Consider the following 21,027-nt stretch of genomic DNA (forward strand, 5'->3'; position numbering starts at 1 on the left):
GCCCATTTATACCGGCCGACATCTATACCGCCCATTTATACCGGCCGACATCTATACCGCCCATTTATACCGGCCGACATCTATACCGCCCATTTATACCGGCCGCCATATATACCGCCCATTTATACTGGCCGCCATATATACCGCCCGCCATCTTTGCTTTCATTCATACAGCTACATTGTGCACAATCCACTAACCCTCCGTAATGCCGATCCTGGATGTTACAGATAGTTGCTTTGTGCTTAACTCAATAGTCATAACATTTCCTAAATCTAGAGGTCCCAAAACTTCTACAGTGAAATGGAACGTTGGGTTTGGCTTAGTACAAGTTTACATCACTAATTATTATGTAAACACCATCGGTGATACATTGTATTCAGTTAGATGGGTTATAAACCTTTATAAAAAAGAAAAAAAAATGTTAATACTTTTTTACTTATAATTTGTAACCTGTATTACTATAGGTTGGGAGACACCAAATGTAGGTAGGTGCCCATACACATTAGGTAAATAACGGCCGACACCAGTCTTATTGGGATTGGGTGACCATCTAGTACAGTGGTATCCAAACTGTGGACCTCCAGCTGTTGCAAAACTACCAGCATGTCCGGACAGCCAATGGCTTGTCTGCCTCCTACAGAGGACTCACACTGTCTTTGAAAGATAAATCAAGGCTTACCTCTCATCACAGCAGCTGTTGGCTGTCCTTGCATGCTGGGGGGAGGGGTTGGGGGGGGGGGGGGGGGAGGGTGTCACCAGACTTTCCCATAACAGCAGGTGAAAGAAGAGTATTTCCGATCCATTGTTACCTCCAGAGATCTGCAGCTCGTCTCCTTCTACCCCCAGCATGTGAGTGTCAGTAGGAACAGGCGTATAGACCAAAGACTTTTGTTCATCATTTTCATGCTGCCTGAACCAAGAGTCATCGGGGTGGTCCTTGGCATCTTCTCCCCACCCCACTGACCTTGATCAATAGATTTCTCCCTTTTAAAGGGGTACTCTACTGCCCCAGCATCCGGAACATTTAGTTCTGAACGCTGGGTCTGGGCGTCGTGATGTCACGGCCACGCCCCTCGTGATGTCACACCAAGCCCCCTCAATGTAAGTCTATGGGAGGGGGTGTGGCCTCTCAGACTGGTCCCACCGGGGCCAGTGTTTGGCTGAGTCTGCATGTCAAGCGCTTGTTGCAGGAAGAAGACAGAAGTTCAGGGATCCAGATAGAACCAAATAGGAGCTGCGGGGGACCAGGGTAAGGTAAGTATCAGGTTTTTATTCTATGTTCTCCCGACCCCAGCAGTATATGAAGTTTTTCACAACTCCGGATAACCCCTTCACTGTCAGTTTGGTCCCATTGGATCGGTCACATTGTTATGGTTTCTGTTATACAAAGAAAATGTGATGCACGGACAAAAGGAACCCTAATGGAGGACGTTGCCTTTCATATGTGCCGAAACGTACCCAGCACCACAAGTATTCACCAACCCCCAAATCCAAGCATTTACTTAATCTGAAGAAGACACAACACCCAGGTGTTGCGACCTGGGTGGCAAAACTACAACTCTTTGCATGTGCAGACAGCCAAAGGCTGCTGAGATGAGCGGGAAGCCTTGATTTACCTTTCAGGGAAAGAGTGGATCCTCTGGAGGTGGCAGACAAGCCTTTGGCTGTCCTGGCATGCTAAGAGTTGTAGTTGTAGACGTAACCTGGAATATGAAGACAACATTTAACCCTACCTATCAGGAGACTACACACAGGCAGACATGGAGGCCATACATTTAGGATGAAGCTCATTTCTCTGAATGCATTCATGCAGGGTTGATTGAACAGCGGGTGCTGCTCTAGGGCCAGTGTTTTCTAACCAGAGTGCCTCCAGCTGTTGCGAAACTACAACTCCCAGCATGTCCGGACAGCCTATGGCTGTCCGGACATACTGGAAGTTGTAGTTTTGCAACAGCTGGAGGCAGACGTTTGGAGACTACAGCACTAAGGGATGAGATGAGAAGGAAGCCTTGATTTACCTTTCAGGGAAGCCTTGATTTACCTTTCAGGAGTTGTAGTTTTGCCTCACCTAGAGGCACCCTGGCTGGGAAAAACTGCCCTAAGACCTACAACTTATAGAATCAATGTAAATCTTTACTGGAGTCAGGCCGTACCGGCGAACAACGACTGCCTAGCGCACCGGACTAGAAAAGCCCTTATCTATACATAGAAGTTCTGCCTGGTGAGAAAATTATCGTAAATAAATAGCGACCAGACAAGGATGGACGGCTTCAATGTAGTAACTGTCAATGGCGAATATAATCCCATCACTACACTGCGACGGGTCGTGTCAATTGGTCACTGGGGTATACTGGGAAACATTTTTTTTTTTTTAAACAACTGGTGCCAGAAAGTTAAACAGATTTGTAACTTACTTCTATTTAAAAATCTTAACCCTTCCAGTACTTATCAGCTGCTGTTAGCTACAGAGGAAGTTCTTTTCTTTTTGAATTTCCTTTCAGTCTGACCACAGTGCTCTCTGCTGACACCTCTGTCCATTTTAGGAACTGTCCAGAGTAGGAAATAATCCCCATAGCAAACCTATCCTGCTATATACAGTTCCTAAAATGGACAGAGGTGTCAGCAGAGAGCACTGTTTCAAAAAAAAGAACTTCCTGTGGAGCATAGAGCAGCTGATAAGTACTGGAAGGATTAATATTTTTAAATAGAAGTCATTTACAAATCTGTTTAACTTTCTGGCACCAAAAAATGTTTTCCAGGGGAGTACCCCTTTAAACGTCTGGTAATGTATGAAAGGTCAAGTAAAAAAAAAAAAAAAAATGGTATCCTATACTTTACGTAATTACAAGGTGGTTCCCGCCACCATCGTATTGAACGTGCGCAAATATATTTTAGCTCCTGTACAGACGCGGCGGAGGCGACGAGATGAACCATGTCGGGCGTAAAACAGCTGGAGATGAGATTTGGTCGCTGTAGCTGCCGGGGACGCGTCGGCCCTGCGTTGGGTAATATATAGATAGGAATATGGCGGCTAAGCGCACACGAGAAGAATATGTTGGTAAGAATGACACGAAGCCGTTTGCGTTACAAGGCACAGCACAAGCAGAATATATGTCTATTAACCCCTTCATCTCTCACTCACAGAGAGTCACAGATTTTGGCAATAACGGTCTTGTTCCCTTTTATCGGACGTCCATTGAGCAGAAGGACCGGAGGGCGGTTAAATTTAAGTTTCCAAACTTTCGTTCCGCTTCGGGCCAAATCCGCGTAGAGACGTACGGGCGCCTGGATGATATTTTATGTACAACTTGAATCCTTCTGTTTTTTTTTTTTTTTTTTCCGGTTTCTCAAGGGATTGTGCTTTATTTATTTATTTATTTTAAATTTTTTAGTCGGTCAAGATATGAACAAAGGATGCTGGGAAAACGCCTCTTCTGTGTAGCTGTCCATCAATGTAGCCGCTCTAGGAAAAAAATGAGAAGCGAGATTTTGTGAAACATTCAAATCCGACCTTTAATATATGTTTATGGCAGCGCGCACCTCCCTCCCCGGCTGTCAATCAAATCCGACCTTTTTTCTATAGAAGTCTGTGCAGCGAAAAGGTCAGATCTGCCGCTCATAGGAATAGTTGTAGAACGGCTGTCGGCGACAGCCGTTCTACAACTATCCCTATGAGCGGCAGATCTGACCTTTTCATCGCACAGTCTTCTATAGAAAAAAGGTCAGATTTGATTGACAGCCGGGGAATGAGGTGCGCGCTGCCATAAACTTCCCCAGCTTATAAAAAGTAATCGCTGCGGGTTTCAGGAGTCAGACACGGAGCGATTAAAACTTTGGTGGTGAGAATGTGTACGTGCGCCAAATGTATTAAATGGTCGCATGGCCTGTGATAAATATGGCGCTAATACACAATATATATATTATTTTTTAAATTACACTACTTTGTATGGTTCCTCCTCTGCAACTTTTTAACCCATTGCGCATATTTTTATGAACGCCATCCACAGCCTGGTCTGGTGTAGATTTGCGACAACTTGCGTGACAAGTCGCACTTGATAGACTCGTCACCACTGCAAAAAGTTATCCCGACTTTGGCATAGCTCAGTGTTTCCCAACCAGGGTGCCTCCAGCTGTTGCAAAACTACAACTCTCAGGCATACCTGGACAGCTAACGGCTGATGAGATGAGAGGGAAACCTTGATTTACCTTTCAGGGACAATGTGGATCATCTGGCGAAGGCAGACAGGGATTTGGCTGTCTGGGAATGCTGGGAGTTATAGTTTAGCAACAGCCGGAGTGAAACTGGTTGGGAAACACTGTTCTAGTGCAATGGTCTCCAAATTGAAGACCTCCAGCAGCTGCAAAACTGCAACACCCAGCATGCCCAGAGAGCCAACGGCTTTTGAGATGAGAGAGAAGCCTTGATTTACCTTTCAGGGATAGTGTGGATCCTCTGAAGGAGGCAGATAGGGCTTTGGCTGTCCAGGCATACTGGGAGTTGTAATTTTGCAACAGCTGGAGTCACACCAGTTGGGAAACACTCTTCTAGTGCAGTGGTGTCCAAACTGTGGACCTCCAGATGTTGCAAAACTACAACTCCCAGCATGCCCAGACAGCCATTGGCTGTCCGGGCATGCTGGGAGTTGTAGTTTTTCAACAGCTAGAGGCAACCTGGTTGGGACACTAGCGTAACAAGAGTAAAACCAATGACAAATCCCCCCCCCCCCCCCATAGTCTCACTGTACAAACAGATCTGCAGACCCCAATATTCTAGAGATCTATGGGGTGGGGGGCACAAACCTCAATAAAGACCCAATTAGTGATTTTACTACTTACCCACCAGTTCTGATCCTCCTCTTCTGTGACTACGATGATTTCTCCTATACTGAACGTCAGCTCATCCTCCCTATCGGCAGTGCAGTCAAACAAAGCCTTCACCCGCCGGAGCTTTGGCTTACTCTTAGGAAAGGCAAAAATGGCGCAAAAGGTTAGGTCATACCCGAATGAGTATGTTATCAATAGAGGTAAACAAGCTCCTAATGCCGCCATCCATTAAGTAAATGTACGTCATGGAGTCCTGGGACTTGGCGCATCATGACCTACATTTACATCCTGTACATGAAGCAAGAGCAGGAGCCGCGCTCGCTTTATAGACCGGCGACACCTCGCCGCTAATGGCGGATATCAGTAATCGCGATGATGTCTGCAATTAACCCTTTAGATGCCGTGATTAATACTGATCACGACACCCAAAGTAGTTGCTGTCTATTTAAGACTCATCGGACCCCCCGCACCAAGATTGGGGCGGGGGGGGGGGGGGGGGGGGGGGCTGATGGGTCAAGATGGTGGCTCCTTGTTACTAATTGACGCAATATAATTGTCATCATAGAGACCATGTCTACAAAGGTTGTGATGACCGACATTGGTGTTGTAATTTTGGTATAATTGAATCAAGTGGATTATATCAATAGTGGGTCGTGAAATTATAACTTTCAAGAAACTAAGATACGTGACCACAGGCGTAAATCTGCAACAGGGCCTCATGTCCCATTAAAGGGGTATTCCAGGAAAATATATATCAACTGCCTCCAGAAAGTTAAACAGATTTGTAAATTACTTCTATTAAAAAATCTTAATCCTTTCAGTACTTATGAGCTTCTGAAGTTAAGGTTGTTCTTTTCTGTCTAAGTCCTCTCTGATGACACCTGTCTCGGGAAAAACCCAGTTTAGAAGCAAATCCCCATAGCAAACCTCTTCTAAACTGGGCGGTTCCTGAGACACCTGTCATCAGAGAGGATTTAGACAGAAAAGAACAACCTTAACTTCAGAAGCTCATAAGTACTGAAAGGATTAAGATTTTTTTAATAGAAGTAATTTACAAATCTGTTTAACTTTCTGGAGCCTGATATATAAAAAAAAGTTTTTTCCTGGAATACCCCTTTAATAATACTGGTGTCCTATGGGGCAGATGGGCCTTGGGGCCCTGGTGCGACTGCTACCGATGCGCCCCCTATAGTTAAAGGGGTATTCTTATCTAAAGGATAAGATGTCTGACCGCAGGGGGTCCTGCCGCTGGGTACCCCCGCGATTGCAGCGCCAGAAGCTCGTGATGTCACAGCTGTGCCCTGTTCGTGACATCACGGCCACGCCCCTCAATGCAAGTCTATGGGAGGGGGCGTGACTGCCGTCACGCCCCCTCCCATAGACTTGCATTGAGGGGGTGTGGCCGTGATGTTACAAGCCTCAGCATTGCCAGTCATCCGGCACAGAGCGAAGTTCACTGGATGTCTGGGTCGCGCGCTGGGTCCCGCCTTAGGATAGGGGATAAGATGTCTAGGGGCGGAGTACCCCTTTAAGCCCCTGTACATGGCTGCTGCATATGTTATCCTCACTCTTAGATGTCACATAATGAAGCGTTACAATAAACCTCTCACCAGGCTCATCCTCCGTGGCATGGGGAGCGGGGGCTCCTGACTGGGGGTCGGCACGTGGTAGAGTTCTTGCACTGATGACCCTGGAGATACATTACTCTGCGCTGATCTTTGGTTTCCTGCCTTTGAAAATCCTTCATTTCTGTAATCGACTAATAGAGAATAAACTAGAACATAATGTATCTGTAGAATAACATCGTAAAGCATTTCATGATTAGAGATTCACACATTAAAGGAGCGCTCCGGGGATTGTTTTTTCACTTGTGCGCTGCATCGTCTGAGATTAGGGAATATTGTTGTGGTTCTTGTGTATGCCTTCTGCTTACCTGTTTTAGCGGATGTGGCAGGTGTGGGGTTTTCAGCAATTTCTGATTGCAAATCCATTGCTGAAATGCTGCCTACATTTCCCATGAATCCTCTGGTTTGCAGAGAGAGGGTGTGGTGTTTGATCATCTAATTAGGCTGGTGCAGAAGGTCATCAAGGTGAACTGATTAGACTCATACATTGATTGGGCTCAGTTCACACTATGTACAGTTTGCATGCGTTTTCTTATTCAAAGTGCGTTTTTTGGAGAGAAAAAAACTACTATTTATACTGATCCCATAGAAATAGCAGCAGCAGTATACAGATAGAGCTTGAGGGGAGGTGTGTAACTACTTTATATCCTGATCTCATAGAGATAGCAGCAGTATACAGATAGAGCTGGAGGGGAGGGGTATAACTATTATATATGCTGATCCTATAAAGATAGCAACAGAAGTATACAGATAGAGCTGGAGGGGAGGTGTATAACTAATATATATCCTGATCCCATAGAGATAGCAGCAGTATACAGATGGAGCTGGAGGAGAGGCATATAACTACTATATATCCTGATCTCATAGAGATAGCAGCAGCTGTATACAGATAGAGCTGGAGGGGAGGTGTATAACTTCTATATATCCTGATCCCATAGAGATAGCAGCAGCAGTATACAGATAGAGCTGGAGGGGAGATATATAACTGCTATATATCCTGATCCAATAGAGATAGCAGCAGCAGTATACAGATAGAGCTGGAGGGGAGATATATAACTGCTATATATCCTGATCCCATAGAGATAGCAGCAGCAGTATACAGATAGAGTTGGAGAGGAGGAATCTGATGGTCAGGTAACTTCACAGGAAGTCAGCTGACCACTTCGTCTGACACATTAAACACTGATTTTCTGTCGGTCAGACTGGTGATCACATGACCTAGTTACTGTAATGAAATGCATACGGTAGGTGCAGCTGTGCTGGAATGAAACAATTGGTGCTGTAGGACCAACGATGAGGAGTGTGTGATATGGGAAAACAAATAAACCCGGAGTGCTTCTTTAATAGAATAAGATTCCACATTGACCATTAGGTTAGGACTTGTACCTTTTGGAGGGATTTCTGGCACTTCATGAAGACTACTGAGTTTTGGAGATCCAATGCTGTGGAGCACAAAGACATTAATATAAACATACAAAATTATGGGATTATGGACACTTACTCTGTGTTTATAGGATTTATAGGTCATTGTAGTCCCAAATAAGTCCTGAAGGTCACAGACTACATTGATGTTATTTTCTGGCACATGACCGGTCAGAAGATCCATTTTCGGTGAATTTCCCCTTTAAATAAGTACTCCAGATGCCCAATCAATTAGATCCATGGGGGTCTGAAGGATTAGACCCCGACTTATCGCCAAACAGGAGACCCCAGTCCCTTGGTCCTCCCTATCACAAGTCCACTACTAGAAGTAGCTTTAAAGGGGTACTCCCCCCCCTAGACATCTTATCCCCTATCCAAAGGAAAGGAGATAAGATGTATGATCGCGGGGGTCCCGCCGCTGGGGACCCCGCTATCTCCCTGCTGCACCCAGCGTTCGTTTAGAGCGTTAGGTGCAGCACAGGAGGCTCGTGATGTCATGGCCACGCCCTCTCAATGCAAGTCTATGGGAGGGGGCGTGACGACAGTCACGCCCCCTCCCATAGACTTGCATTGAGGGGGTGTGACCATGACATCACGAGCTGGGAGTGGCCGTGACGTCACGAGCCTCCGCGCCGCATCGCCAGTCACCAGTGGACCATGCACCGACAGTTCGCTCCGTGCACCGGATGTCTGGGGTGCCGCTGCAGAGATAGTGGGGAGTCCCCAGTGGCGGGACCCCCCGTGATTAGACATCTTATCCCATACCCTTTAAAGGGGTATTCCAGGCCAAAACTTTTTTTTATATATATCAACTGGCTCCGGAAAGTTAAACAGATTTGTAAATTACTTCTATTAAAAAATCTTAATCCTTCCAATAGTTATTAGCTTCTGAAGTTGAGTTGCTGTTTTCTGTCTAACTGCTTTCTGATGACTCACGTCCCGGGAGCTGTGCAGCTCCTATGGGGATATTTTCCCATCATGCACAGCTCCCGGGACGTGACATCATCATTGAGCAGTTAGACAGAAAACTTCAGAAGCTAATAACTATTGGAAGGATTAAGATTTTTTAATCAAAGTCATTTTCAAATCTGTTTAACTTTCCGGAGCCAGTTGATATATATAAAAAAAGTTTTTGCCTGGAATACCCCTTTAATGAAGCTACCATCAAGCGTGCTCAATGCTGCTCCATTCAGAGTCTATGGCATAAATAGGCAAACACATCAGTAGGACGACCAAAAAATCTACCGGTAATTACCTATCCAGCCGATGTATGTAAAGTAGTTCTCCTCCAAAAACAGCTTGCTCCTCCCATCAGAGATAGAATCCCTTCAAATCAATGCCTGACCCTTAAGGAGCCTTGAACCCTGACTGGGGATTGTATACCAAGCCAGAATCTCTCCCATCTGTATACAGCTTTCTAAAGCTTAAATCAACTGGTGCCAGAAAGTTAAACAGATTTGTAAATTACTTCTATTAAAAAAAATCTTAATCCTTCCAGTACTTATCAGCTGCAGTTATGATCCACAGGAAGTTATTTTCTTTTTGAATTTCCTTTCTGCCTGACCACAGTGCTCTCTGCTGACACCTCTGTCCATTTCAGGAACTGTCCAGAGTAGGAGCAAATCCCCATAGAAAACATATGCTGCTCTGGACAGTTCCTAAAATGGACAGAGGTGTCAGCAGAGAGCACTGTGGTCAGGCAGAAAGGAAATTCAAAAAGAAAATAACTTCCTGTGGATCATAACAGCAGCTGATAAGTACTAGAAGGATTAAGATTTTTTTTTATAGAAGTCATTTACAGATCTGTTTAACTTTCTGGCACCAGTTGATTAAAAAATAAATGTTTTCCAGTGGAGTACCCCTTTAAGGAGACCATCAAACGGCAAATGAACCCTAGAAAGCTGTCTACAGATGGGAGAGATTCTGGCTCGGCATATAATCCCCAGTCAGGATTCAAGGCTCGTTAAGGGTCAGACATTGATTTGTCATTCCCACATCAAAGGTCTCTTAGCTAACCATCTAGCACAGTGGTCCCCAAACTGTGGCCCTCCAGATGTTGTAAACTACAACTCCCAGCATGCCTGGACTTGTAGTTTTGCAACATCTGGAGGGCCACAGTTTGGGGACCACTGATCTAGCAGGCTGCACTTTACGTACCAGGGCCAAGAAACCTGTAAACCGCCATCTACAGATATTCTGAGAATTATGTAAAGTAGTTTTTCTCCAGAAGGAAATAAGATTGTCTTAACCTATTGGAAGTACCTTCCCTTCAAATCAATGTTCAACCCCTAAATAGCCTTGAATCATGACTGGGGATTATATGCCAAGCCAAAATATCTCCCAGAAGGGAAAGTTACCCATCTGTTTCTGGGTTTATACCCAGAGCAGGGTGTTGGATGGGTAGGTGAGAGGCCTTTCATGTGGGACTGGTGGGGTAGGGTGTCTTCTAGAGGAGACCGCCAAACCGGTGTATGAAACCTAAACAGTTATTTACAGGTTGGTAACTTTCCCTTCTGGGGCAGATTCTCTGAAAGGTATGTAAAGTTGTGCTTCAAAAGGAAAACAAAAACTTGTTCTTACTGCCCCCTATTGGAGCTAACATCTCTTCAAATCAATGTTTATTCCTCGAAGAGCCTTGAAACATGACTGGGGATTATATGCCAAGCCAGAATCTCTCCCACAAGGGAAAGTTACCCACCTGTACATGGCTGTTTAGGGGCTTCTTGTCCCATGTCTGTACAGAGCAGTGTGCTGGATGGCTAGGAGAGAGGTCTTTGATGTAGGACTGAAGGGTAGTTGTGGTCCCCCTAGGAGACTTCCAAAATGGAATATGATCCCCTAAACAGCTGTCTACAGGTGGGTAACTTTCCCTTCCAGGAAAGATTCTTTGAGTATTTTTAGTATGTAAAGTAGTTCTCCTCCAGAAGGAAAAAAAACGTATTCTTACTGCTCCCTATTGGAGGCAGCATCCCTTCAAAACATGGTTCATCCTTAAAAGAGCCTTGAATCATGACTGGGGATCACGATAGTGGTTGTAGTCTAAAAACTACATAACTTTCTTTTCATTAGTTTTATTTTGCTTTTTTAAATATTTATGCCTATTTTTTGGGGTGAAGTCATTTCCGTTTGTGTCTCTTATACATGTTACTCGTGTGCGCCATTTGTTCACGTCTGATGAAGGGCCGGACCGCCCCCGAAACATGTCACCTGTTATATTTATGAGCACTTTAACGTTTCCTTCTATCCTTGGTCTGTGGCAGCGCTAATTTACCCCCCAAAAAACGTTGCATACTCCAACACCTCCAATAGGTGGCAGTGAGGATTAAGCTTTTTTTCCCTTCTGGAGGAGAGCTGTTTTGCATACTTCTTTTCCCATGAAGCACTAAATGGCTCCAAACACCAAATTGGGGGCCAGGTCAAGAAGTCAAAATAAAAGGAACATAAACCATAGGCATATAGGGCAGATAATAGACATTCACCTTGGTCTCCTCGATACAACTTCTGACTGTAGAAATTTGGATGGAGACGTGCAACACGAGACGTAATCTGGAATATGAAGACAACATTTAACCCTATCTATCAGGAGACTACACACAGGCAGACACGGAGGCCATACATTTAGGATGAAGCTCATGTCTTGGAATTCATTCATGCAGGGTTGTGTAAACAGCTTGTGCTGCCCTAGGGCCAGTGTTTTCCAACCAGGGTGCCTCCAGCTGTTGCGAAACTACAACTCCCAGCATGCCCGGACAGCCTTTGGCTGTCCGGGCATGCTGGAAGTTGTAATTTCGCAACAGCTGGAGGACAGCAATTTGGAGACTACTGCACTAAGGGATGAGATGAGAGGGAAGCCTTAATTTACTTTTCAGGGACAGTGTGGATCCTCTGAAGGAGGCAGACATGGCTTTGGCTGTTAGGGCATGCTGGGAGTTGTAGTTTTGCAACAGCTGGATGCACCCTGGTTGGTAAACAATGATCTATACAGTATGTAACTGAGGTTCTCCTTACCAAAGTGATGGCTGCTCTGACTGGAGGGGCTGTGTGGGATGACAGGTGCCGGCTCTGACAGTGCCCTCTTGTGCTTTGTAGTCAGTGGGGGTGTAGCAGGCAGCTTTTTGGGGACAGGTGAGGGACTGGCAGGGGGAGGAGGTGGAGGTACATTGGGTGCTGAGAAAAAAACAACAACAACAATAATATATTTGTATTATAATGTTTATCTATATAATAATATCAATAACTAATAGATCTAAGTATACAACACATATTGGAGTATTGTCCAGAGTATATTCACCTCCACATGTAACAATCTAAGTGCATTGAGACAGTGACATCCCTGTCCTGGTTCCTTCTCCCTGCGCTATTGTTCCCGATTGATTCCCTGTCATGGTTCCTTCTCCCTGCACTATCAGACCTGGTTCATTCCCTGTCCTGGTTCCTTCTCCCTGCGCTATTGTTCCTGGTTCATTCCCTGTCCTGTTCTTGCTCCCTGCGCTATTGTTCCTGATTGATTCCCTGTCCTTGTTCTTGGTCCCTGCACTATCATTCCTGGTTCATTCCCTGTCCTGGCTCTTTCTTCCTCCACTATTGTTCCTGTATCATTCCCTGTCATGGTTCCTTCTCCCTGCACTATCAGACCTGGTTCATTCCCTGTCCTGTTCTTGCTCCCTGCAGTATTGTTCCCGATTGATTCCCTGTCCTTGTTCTTGGTCCCTGCACTATCATTCCTGGTTCATTCCCTGTCCTGGCTCTTTCTTCCTCCACTATTGTTCCTGTATCATTCCCTGTCATGGTTCCTTCTCCCTGCACTATCAGACCTGGTTCATTCCCTGTCCTGTTCTTGCTCCCTGCGCAAATGTTCCTGATTGATTCCCTGTCCTTGGTCCCTGCACTATCATTCCTGGTTCATTCCCTGTTCTGGCTCTTTCTTCCTCCACTATCGTTCCCGGTTCATTCCCTGTCATGGTTCCTTCTCCCTGCGCTATTGTTCCTGGTTCATTCCCTGTCCTGTTCTTGCTCCCTGCGCTATTGTTCCCGATTGATTCCCTGTCCTTGTTCTTGGTCCCAGTGCTATTGTTCCTGGTTCATTCCCTGTTCTGGCTCTTTCTTCCTCCACTATCGTTCCCGGTTAATTCCCTGTCATGGTTCTGGCTCCCATCGCTATCGTTCCTGGTTCATTTCCTGTCATGGTTCTTGCTCCCTGCACTATCGTTCCCGATTCATTCCATTTTGGTCCCTGCGCCCCACTGACCCTGATCCTTGTCCTGTTTCTGGAGATTGCCTCTGCCTCATCTCCTGGACTGCTCACCTGGTACCTGTTCTATTCCTAACTCTGACCCTTGACTCTGTTCCTATGCTTCTTGACCTCTGACCTTTTCCTTTCCCTGGATGTTCTCCTGGTTACACTCTCTGGCTCTGGCCCTGACTACACTACTTTAGTATCGGCGCCACTGCTGCCAATGTGTGACTATTCTGGTGACCATCACTTGGGGTCCATACCACCTTCCAGAGGTTGAGGATGAAGTCCAGGGGGTCCCTTAAGGCCAATTCACACTACAGAATAGAAGTGTAAAGCAGAATTCCACATACAGTATTTAGTTGCATGAGGTTTACATTAGTGTCAATGGGGCTTCATCTGACCTGTTCGAAAATTCTCGTGGCGGAATCTCATTTATCCCAGTTTTCAGTGTGTGCAGATGGAATTCCGCTCAATATAACTCTGAGTCAAAATTCCATAGTGTGAATGGGCCCTTAGACTTCGCACTCAGTCTATCCATGCTGTGTGGAGGCAGACAAGCAGGCGGCCATCATTAAAGTGGTCACGAGCCTCTGGCCCCTGCATCGCATGTTCGGGGCTGGCCTCGCCCCCTTGTCACACCCCGCCCCCTCAATGCAAGTCTATGGGAGGGGGCGTGGCGGACGCCACGCCCCCTCCCATAGACTTGCATTGAGGGGGTGGGGCCTTGACGTCATGCGCCTACGGCCCCTGCATTGCCAGTCATCAGGCACGGAGCGAAGTTCGCCGCATGCACCAGATGACAGGGGGTGCTGCAGGAGAGATCACAGGGGTCCCCAGTGGCGGGACCCCCACGATCACACATCTTATCCCCTATGTCTAGGGGCGGAGTCCCCTTTAACCCTTTTTGGAAGCCTAAGATCTGATATGCCAGGCTTCCCTTACCTCCGCTGCGCCCTTTAACCTCAGGGTACACGGCGGGCACAGATTTATGGAAAAATAAAATACTTAAAAAATAAAATGTATTTTGTGTCGTATTACATAACACAATCACGACTCCTCCAGGCTCACATACCTCTAATAGGATTGCGCGGAGGCAGCGGGGGTGTGAAGGGAGCGGTAGGTGTCAGGGCATTGTCCGTGCCGGTTTGTCCTCCGCCAACATCATACCGACAGTCTTGAGACACCTGAGATGCTCGCCGTAAGAACGAGGTCGGAGCTGCCCTGTCGGAGAACTGTGAGCTGGGTGACTGGAAGCAGCTGTATGGCCGTAGAGTCCGCTCCTTCTTAACGGGGCCCAGCTAAGAGAATATAAATAAATATATAAATGTATGGATTGTTTTGTAGCATTACGCCGCTCACCTGTCACATACGGACACAATACGCAGAATCCATCTTACTTTGTGTCTATCCTTCCGCACTGCATCCTCCAATCAGGAACCAAACTAATGTTAAAAGGGATATTCCGGCAAAAAAATTTTTTTCTTCATATCAACTGGCTCCGAAAAGTTAAACAGATTTGTAAATTACTTCTACTAAAAAATCGTAATCCTTCCAGTACTTATAAGCTGCTGAAATTGAGATGTTCTTTTCTGTCTGACCACAGTGCTCTCTGCTGACACCTCTGTCCGTATAAGGAACTGTCCAGAGCAGGAGAGGTTTGCTATGGGGTTTTGCTCCAGTTCTGGATACTTCCTGAGACAGACAGAGGTGTCAGCAGAGAGCACTGTGGTCAGACTGGAAAGAACAACTCAAGTTCAGCAGATGATAAGTACTGGATGGATTAAGATTTTTTTTAAAAATAAGTCATTTACAATCTGTTTAACTTTCTGGAGCCAGTTGTTTTTCACTGGAATAACCCTTTAATGTTATGTGCATCAGATACCTGATGAAAGGGCTGGGTAGGACTGGAAACACGTCGGATGTGAAAAATAAATATCGTACCTGATTATAATCTGATCAGTGGGTCATTTGAAAAATATTGGCAGCGCCCGTTGTATTCCAGAGGGGGAATGCGGAGTTTCTTTACATCCTATTATTATGTACGGTCTGTATCTAATAATGGCGCACAACAGCAACTAAGAATAAAGGGGTACTCCGCCCCTAGACATCTTATCCCCTATCCAAAGGATAGGGGATAAGATGTCTGATCTTGGGGGTCCCGCCGCTGGGGATGCCCGCGATCTCTCTGCTGCACCCAGCATTCGTTTAGAGCGCCGGGGGCAGCGACGGAGGCTTTTGACGTCACAGCCATGCCCCCTTGATGCAAGTCTATGGAGGGGGCATGGGGCAGTCACGCCCCCTCTCATAGACTTGCATTGAGGGTGTGTGGCCATGATGTCACGAGCCTCCGGCGCTCTAAACGAATGCTGGGTGCAGCAGGGAAATCACGGGGGTTCCCAGCGGCGGGACCCCCAAGATCAGACATCTTATCCACTATCCTTTGGATAGGGGATAAGATGTCTAGGGGCAGAGTACCCCTTTAATTCTTTTATTACTCACTTCTGATTGTGCAGTGAAATTCTGATGTATTATCAACAATCTTTGTTTCCTTTTTCTTACCCTTTCATCAAGGTCGTCGTCGCTTTCATACATGTCGTCCTCGCGCAACCGCCACTCGTACTCCACGTGGACACGCATGTTAAACTGATTGTTCTGCGCTTGGAGAAGCTGATAAAAAGAAACAATATTCAGGAGGAACAATGAAAACATAAAGTTGGGGCGATTTTGGCCCTTTTACCTGTGTGCGCAAATCGGTTAAAGGGGTATTCTGGTTTTCAGAATTTTTTTTTAATGTTGAGGGGGGCTGCAATGACAACTTAAAAAGAACACATACAGAGACCCCCTGACCGACGATGGCCATCGCATAGACGGCTATCCTCCAGCGCAGACTGCTTCAGCTGCCACCGGATAGCCGTTTACGGTGCCCCGTGTGGTCCGCTGACGATCACTTACCTGTCCTCGGGGCTCCGGTGCGTCCTCTTCGGGATCCCCTGCATCGTCGGCGCTCTCCATTGTCGTCATCACGTCGCTGCGCACGCCGTCCCGTCATCCAATAGGAGCGGCGTGCGTAGCGACGTGATGGCGGCGACAGAGAGCGAGGATGACGGGGAAGCAGACGCCTTGCCGGAGCGTCGGGGACACCCCGGGGATGCGGCGACAGCGATGGAAGGCGACATCCAGGGCAGCGGTGACAAGCGGTGACGTCCGGAGCGGCGGGGACAGGTGAGTATAACCTCCAATACCAGCCGTTGGCTGTCCGGGCATGCTGGGTGTTGTAGTTTTGTAACATCTGGAGGTCCGCAGGTTGTAGACCACTTTCCTATACTTTACATTGCACGGATCCCTCAACATACGATGGTTTCAACAAACGATGGTCCATTTGGAACGGATTACCATCGTATGTTGAGGGACCACTGTACTTACATCCCTCTGGGGTCGCCCTGTGAAGTCTTCCCGCGGATTAAAACGGATAATGTAAAAATTCCATAGACTATAATGGGATTTTCTAACGGCCGTTTAAAGGGGTACTCCGCCCCTAGACATTTTATCTCCTATCCAAAGGATAGGGTATAAGATGTCAGATCGCCGCGGTCCCGCTGCTGGGGACCCCAGGGATCACTGCTGCAGCACCCCGCCATCATTACTGCACAGAGCGAGATCGCTCTGCACGTAATGACGGGCAATACAGGGGCCGGAGCATCGTTACATCACTGCTCCGCCCCTCGTGACGTCACGGCCCGCTCCCGTCAATACAAGTCTATGGGAGGGGGCCTGGCGGCCGTCACGCCCCCTGCCGTAGACTTGCATTAAGGGGACGGGCCGTGATGTCATGAGGGGCGGAGCCATGATGTCACGCTGCTCCGGCCCCCGTATCGCCCGTCATTACGTGCAGAGCGATCTCGCTCTGTGCAGTAATGATGGCGGGGTGCTGCAGCGGCGGGACTGCGGCGATCTAACATCTTATCCCCTATCCTCTGGATAGGGGATAAGATGCCAGGGGCGGAGTACCCCTTCGGCCAATTTTCAGTTTCTTTAACGGATACATTTTATAATGTGAAAGCAGCCTAAGGCGGAACACTGCTGTAGCTGGTGATTGGTGGAGCGGGCTGTCACTGCCGTAATAAGGCTCTCTTGAATATAGTAACTGGAGCTTTCAGCAGGGGCGGGAAGACTTCACAGGGCGACACCCGAGGGAGCGAGGTAGGTCAGTATGTCTTCTTTTTTTAATTGTTATTACCTCCTACATGTCCTCTTCTTTTTATATGTTGCTTTAAAGGGGTACTTTGCCCCTAGACATCTTATCCCCTATCCAAAGGATAGGGGATAAGATATCTTATCGCGGGGGTCCCGCTGCTGGGGATTCCCGCCATCTCGGCTGCGGCACCCCAGACATCCGGTGCACGGAGCGAACTTCGCTCCGTGCCGGATAACTGGCGATGCGGGGTGGAGGCTCGTGACGTCACGGCCATGCCCCGCTTGTGACGCCACGACCATCACGCCCCTTCCGTAGACTTGCATTGAGGGGTGCGGCCATGACATCACGAGCCTCCGGCGCTGAACCAACGCTCTAAACGAATGCCGGGTGCAAGTGGGACCCAGACAATCAGACATCTTATTCACTATCCTTTGGATAGGAGATAAGATGTCTAGGGACGGAGTACCCCTTTAAGTACTTTAACACTGACACACTGGGGAACATAGGCTTAAATTTTCGCAACACTTTTTTACCTAGTTTCGCACCCAAATTTTGTTGCAAAAGAAGCTTATACCAAAAAAGAACATAAGTTTGCGCGACACCCTCCAGATCTTGAGAAGTAGGCATGGTGTCGGAATCAGTCTAATCATTGTTTCTCAACCAGGGTGCCTCCAGCTGTTGCAAAACTAAAACTCCAAGCACGCCCGGACAGCCAAAGACGTGTCTGCCTCCTCCAGAGGATCCACACTGCCCCTGAAAGGTAAATCAAGGCTTTCCCCTCATCTCATTCTTTACTGCAGCCCTCCAGCTCTCTCGAGACTACAACTACAGACATGCTTGGAGTTGTTGTTTTGCAAAAGCTGGAGACACACTGCTCTAGATTATGGAACATTTTTAAAAGTCTTGGCGCAAAGTTGTAACATAAATGACGCACATTTTTGAATATGTCCCTAAAATTCCTATTTCCAGGAAAAAAACTAAAACGGAGAATGACTACCAATCTCAGGCTGGATCAATACCACTTATGTACGTGCGACCATTTTTATTTTCCTACCAAATCTTCGCAGAGGGAATGCTTGAGGCGTCTGGCGATATCCAGCGCAGTTTCCCCAGATTCGTTTTCTGCACAAAGGGGGAAAAAGAAAATAAAATAAATTGAGAAACATGTTCAATCCTCTGTCAGAAACCACCAGAGATGTCCTGTTTTTTTAATGGGGAGACCCTCTGGGTCATTTCTGCTGCATTTGGCATAGAGCAGGAAGATGGCGGATCATAGATGAACACACCCTCTAGCCCCCCACATAGGTGGTCTGATAACCCGCCACTCACTTATCTTTCCATTGACTTTCGCTCTTAGGAAGAGTTTCATGCTCTCGGTCTTGTTGTATAAGCTGCAGTAGTGGAGCGGAGTGTTCCCTCGCACCGTCTGCTTCATGAGATTTCCACTGAACGAAACAAAATTCACGTATTTTAGATAAACATAAGACAGAAGCATCTTATTAAGATTGAGCATACCCTATAAACCAGTGTTTCCCAACCAGGGTGCCTCCAGCTGTTGCAAAACTACAACACCCAGCATGCCCGGACAGCCTTCGGCTGTCCGGGCATACTGGGAGTTGTAGTTTTGCAACAGCTGGAGGCACCTTGTTTGGGAAACACTGCTGCAGACTATCGCTTACCTGTTGTGCACCAAAAAATCAACAATATGTAATGACGTTCGGTCTGATAACAACACCGCCAAATGCAGAATGGTCTCACCAGCCTCCTAAATAACAAAAGAAATAAGGCAGTAAACAACAAAACGGAGCCATGGGGAAAATTATAGCTCTCCCCGATATGGTACAGAGAACAAATATAGGCTGCACTGACAGTGATGACAATTAACATATAGAAACTTAAAATGGCGTATAGATTATTGCTTAACTATCTACAAGCATTGGGTAATGTGGACCTAAGTACCCTAACTAGCCAGGGATGATAATGTGACCCAAGTACCCTAACTAGCCAGGGATCATAATGTGACCTAAGTACTTTAACTATCCAGGTATATTAATGTGCGCAAAGTACCATAATTAGCCAGAGATGGTAATGTGACCCAAGAACCCTAACAACCGAGGGATGGTAATGTGACCTAAGTATCCTAACTAACCAGAGATGGTAATGTAACCGATGTTTCCTGACTAGCCAGAGATAGTAATGTGACCCAAGTAACCTAACTAGCCAGAGATGGTAATATGACCCAAGTACCCTGACTACCCAGGGATAATAATGTGACCTAAGTACCCTAACTACCCAGGCATATTAATGTGACCAAAGTACCATAATTAGCCAGGGATGGTAATGTGACCCATGTGCCCTAACTACCCAGGGATGGTAATGTGACCCAAGAACCCTAACAACCGAGGGATGGTAATGTGACCTAAGTACCCTAACTAGCCAGAGATGTTAATGTGAACTACGTACCCTAACTAGCCAGAGATAGTAATGTGACCCAAGTAACCTAACTAGCCAGGGATGGTAGTGAGACCCAAGTACCCTAACTAGCCAGGAATGGTAATGTGACCCAAGTAACCTAACCAGCCAGGGATGGTAATGTGACCCAAATACTCTAACAAGCCAGGGATGGTAATGTGACCCAACTACCCTGAATACCCTGGGATAATAATGTGACCTAAGTACCCTAACTAGCCAGGGATGGTAATGTGACCCAACTACCCTGAATACCCTGGGATAATAATGTGACCTAAGTACCCTAACTAGCCAGGGATGGTAATGTGGTCCAAGTACCCTAACTAGCAAGGAATGGTAATGTTACCCAAAGTACCCGAACTACCCATGGATGATAATGTGACCCATGTACCCTAACTATCCAGGAATGGTAATGTGACCCAAGTACCCTAACTATCCAGGAATGGTAATGTGACCCAAGTACCCTAACTATCCAGGAATGGTAATGTGACCCAAGTTCTGCAGATGACATTTACCTGTGCTGGTTGGGGCAGGGGCTCCGTAAGATCAACCTTCTCTGCATAGGCCTGGATGAGTGCAAAAATATCCTTAAACCGGACGGCATCCTGGAGATCGTGCAGCCGCGTCAATGGGTGGACGTTGCTTCTTTTCGTGTACAACCAGTGCACATACTTGGAGTTAATGAAGTCTTTTCTAGTGGTCCTATAAAAAGGATAAATAAATAAATAAAAACATTATTCCCTACATTAAAAGGGGTTGCATGGAACCATATGTTTGGCATTGGTCTCCACACTGCGGTCCTGCAGATGTTGCAAAACTACAACTCCCAATGGGAGTTTTAATTTAGCAACACCTGGAGGGCCACAGTTTGGAAACCACTGATCTAAAGGGTTAAACTCCTCCCCATTCCCATCACCTCATTCTCCCACCGGGATCGGGCTAGACCATATTCAGCTCCCTAATCATGGGAAGCGGCTTACAAGAACCCAAACTGTGATCCTCAACAATCACATGGCAGCAGCTAACACATTTAGGCATGTAGACGTGGTCAGGACAACTTGCTAAAGTTCAGACCAAGCATCAGAATGGAAAAGAGGATTTATGTGACTGTGAATGTGGCATGGTTGTTGGTGCAACAGTATACAGATAGAGCTGGAGGGGATGTGTATAACTACTATACATCCTGATCCCATAGAGATAACAGCAGTATACAGATAGAGCTGAAGGGGATGTGTATAACTACTATATATATATA

The 21,027-nt window shown here is 46.6% G+C and overlaps 1 protein-coding gene across 1 annotated transcript in view; it reads right to left on the reverse strand.

Annotated features, from left to right (window-relative positions):
- Window positions 1-390: 390 nt before the first annotated feature.
- The window catches only part of LOC130297087 (arf-GAP with SH3 domain, ANK repeat and PH domain-containing protein 2-like), a 167,631-nt gene continuing 146,994 nt past the window's right edge, over window positions 391-21,027 (reverse strand). The window contains exons 17-28 of the mRNA XM_056549325.1: window positions 20,288-20,474; window positions 18,983-19,068; window positions 18,633-18,748; window positions 18,358-18,425; window positions 15,668-15,775; window positions 14,181-14,406; window positions 11,881-12,039; window positions 11,352-11,418; window positions 7,837-7,892; window positions 6,436-6,584; window positions 4,838-4,960; window positions 391-3,464 (exon numbers count right to left, since the gene is read on the reverse strand). Of these exons, the coding sequence (XP_056405300.1) occupies window positions 3,390-3,464; window positions 4,838-4,960; window positions 6,436-6,584; window positions 7,837-7,892; window positions 11,352-11,418; window positions 11,881-12,039; window positions 14,181-14,406; window positions 15,668-15,775; window positions 18,358-18,425; window positions 18,633-18,748; window positions 18,983-19,068; window positions 20,288-20,474 (1,420 nt within the window). The 3' untranslated portion in view covers window positions 391-3,389. The remainder of the gene's footprint in view (window positions 3,465-4,837; window positions 4,961-6,435; window positions 6,585-7,836; window positions 7,893-11,351; window positions 11,419-11,880; window positions 12,040-14,180; window positions 14,407-15,667; window positions 15,776-18,357; window positions 18,426-18,632; window positions 18,749-18,982; window positions 19,069-20,287; window positions 20,475-21,027) is intronic.

This window comes from Hyla sarda, chromosome 12 (assembly GCF_029499605.1).
Source record: "Hyla sarda isolate aHylSar1 chromosome 12, aHylSar1.hap1, whole genome shotgun sequence".
Classification (NCBI taxonomy): domain Eukaryota; kingdom Metazoa; phylum Chordata; class Amphibia; order Anura; family Hylidae; genus Hyla; species Hyla sarda.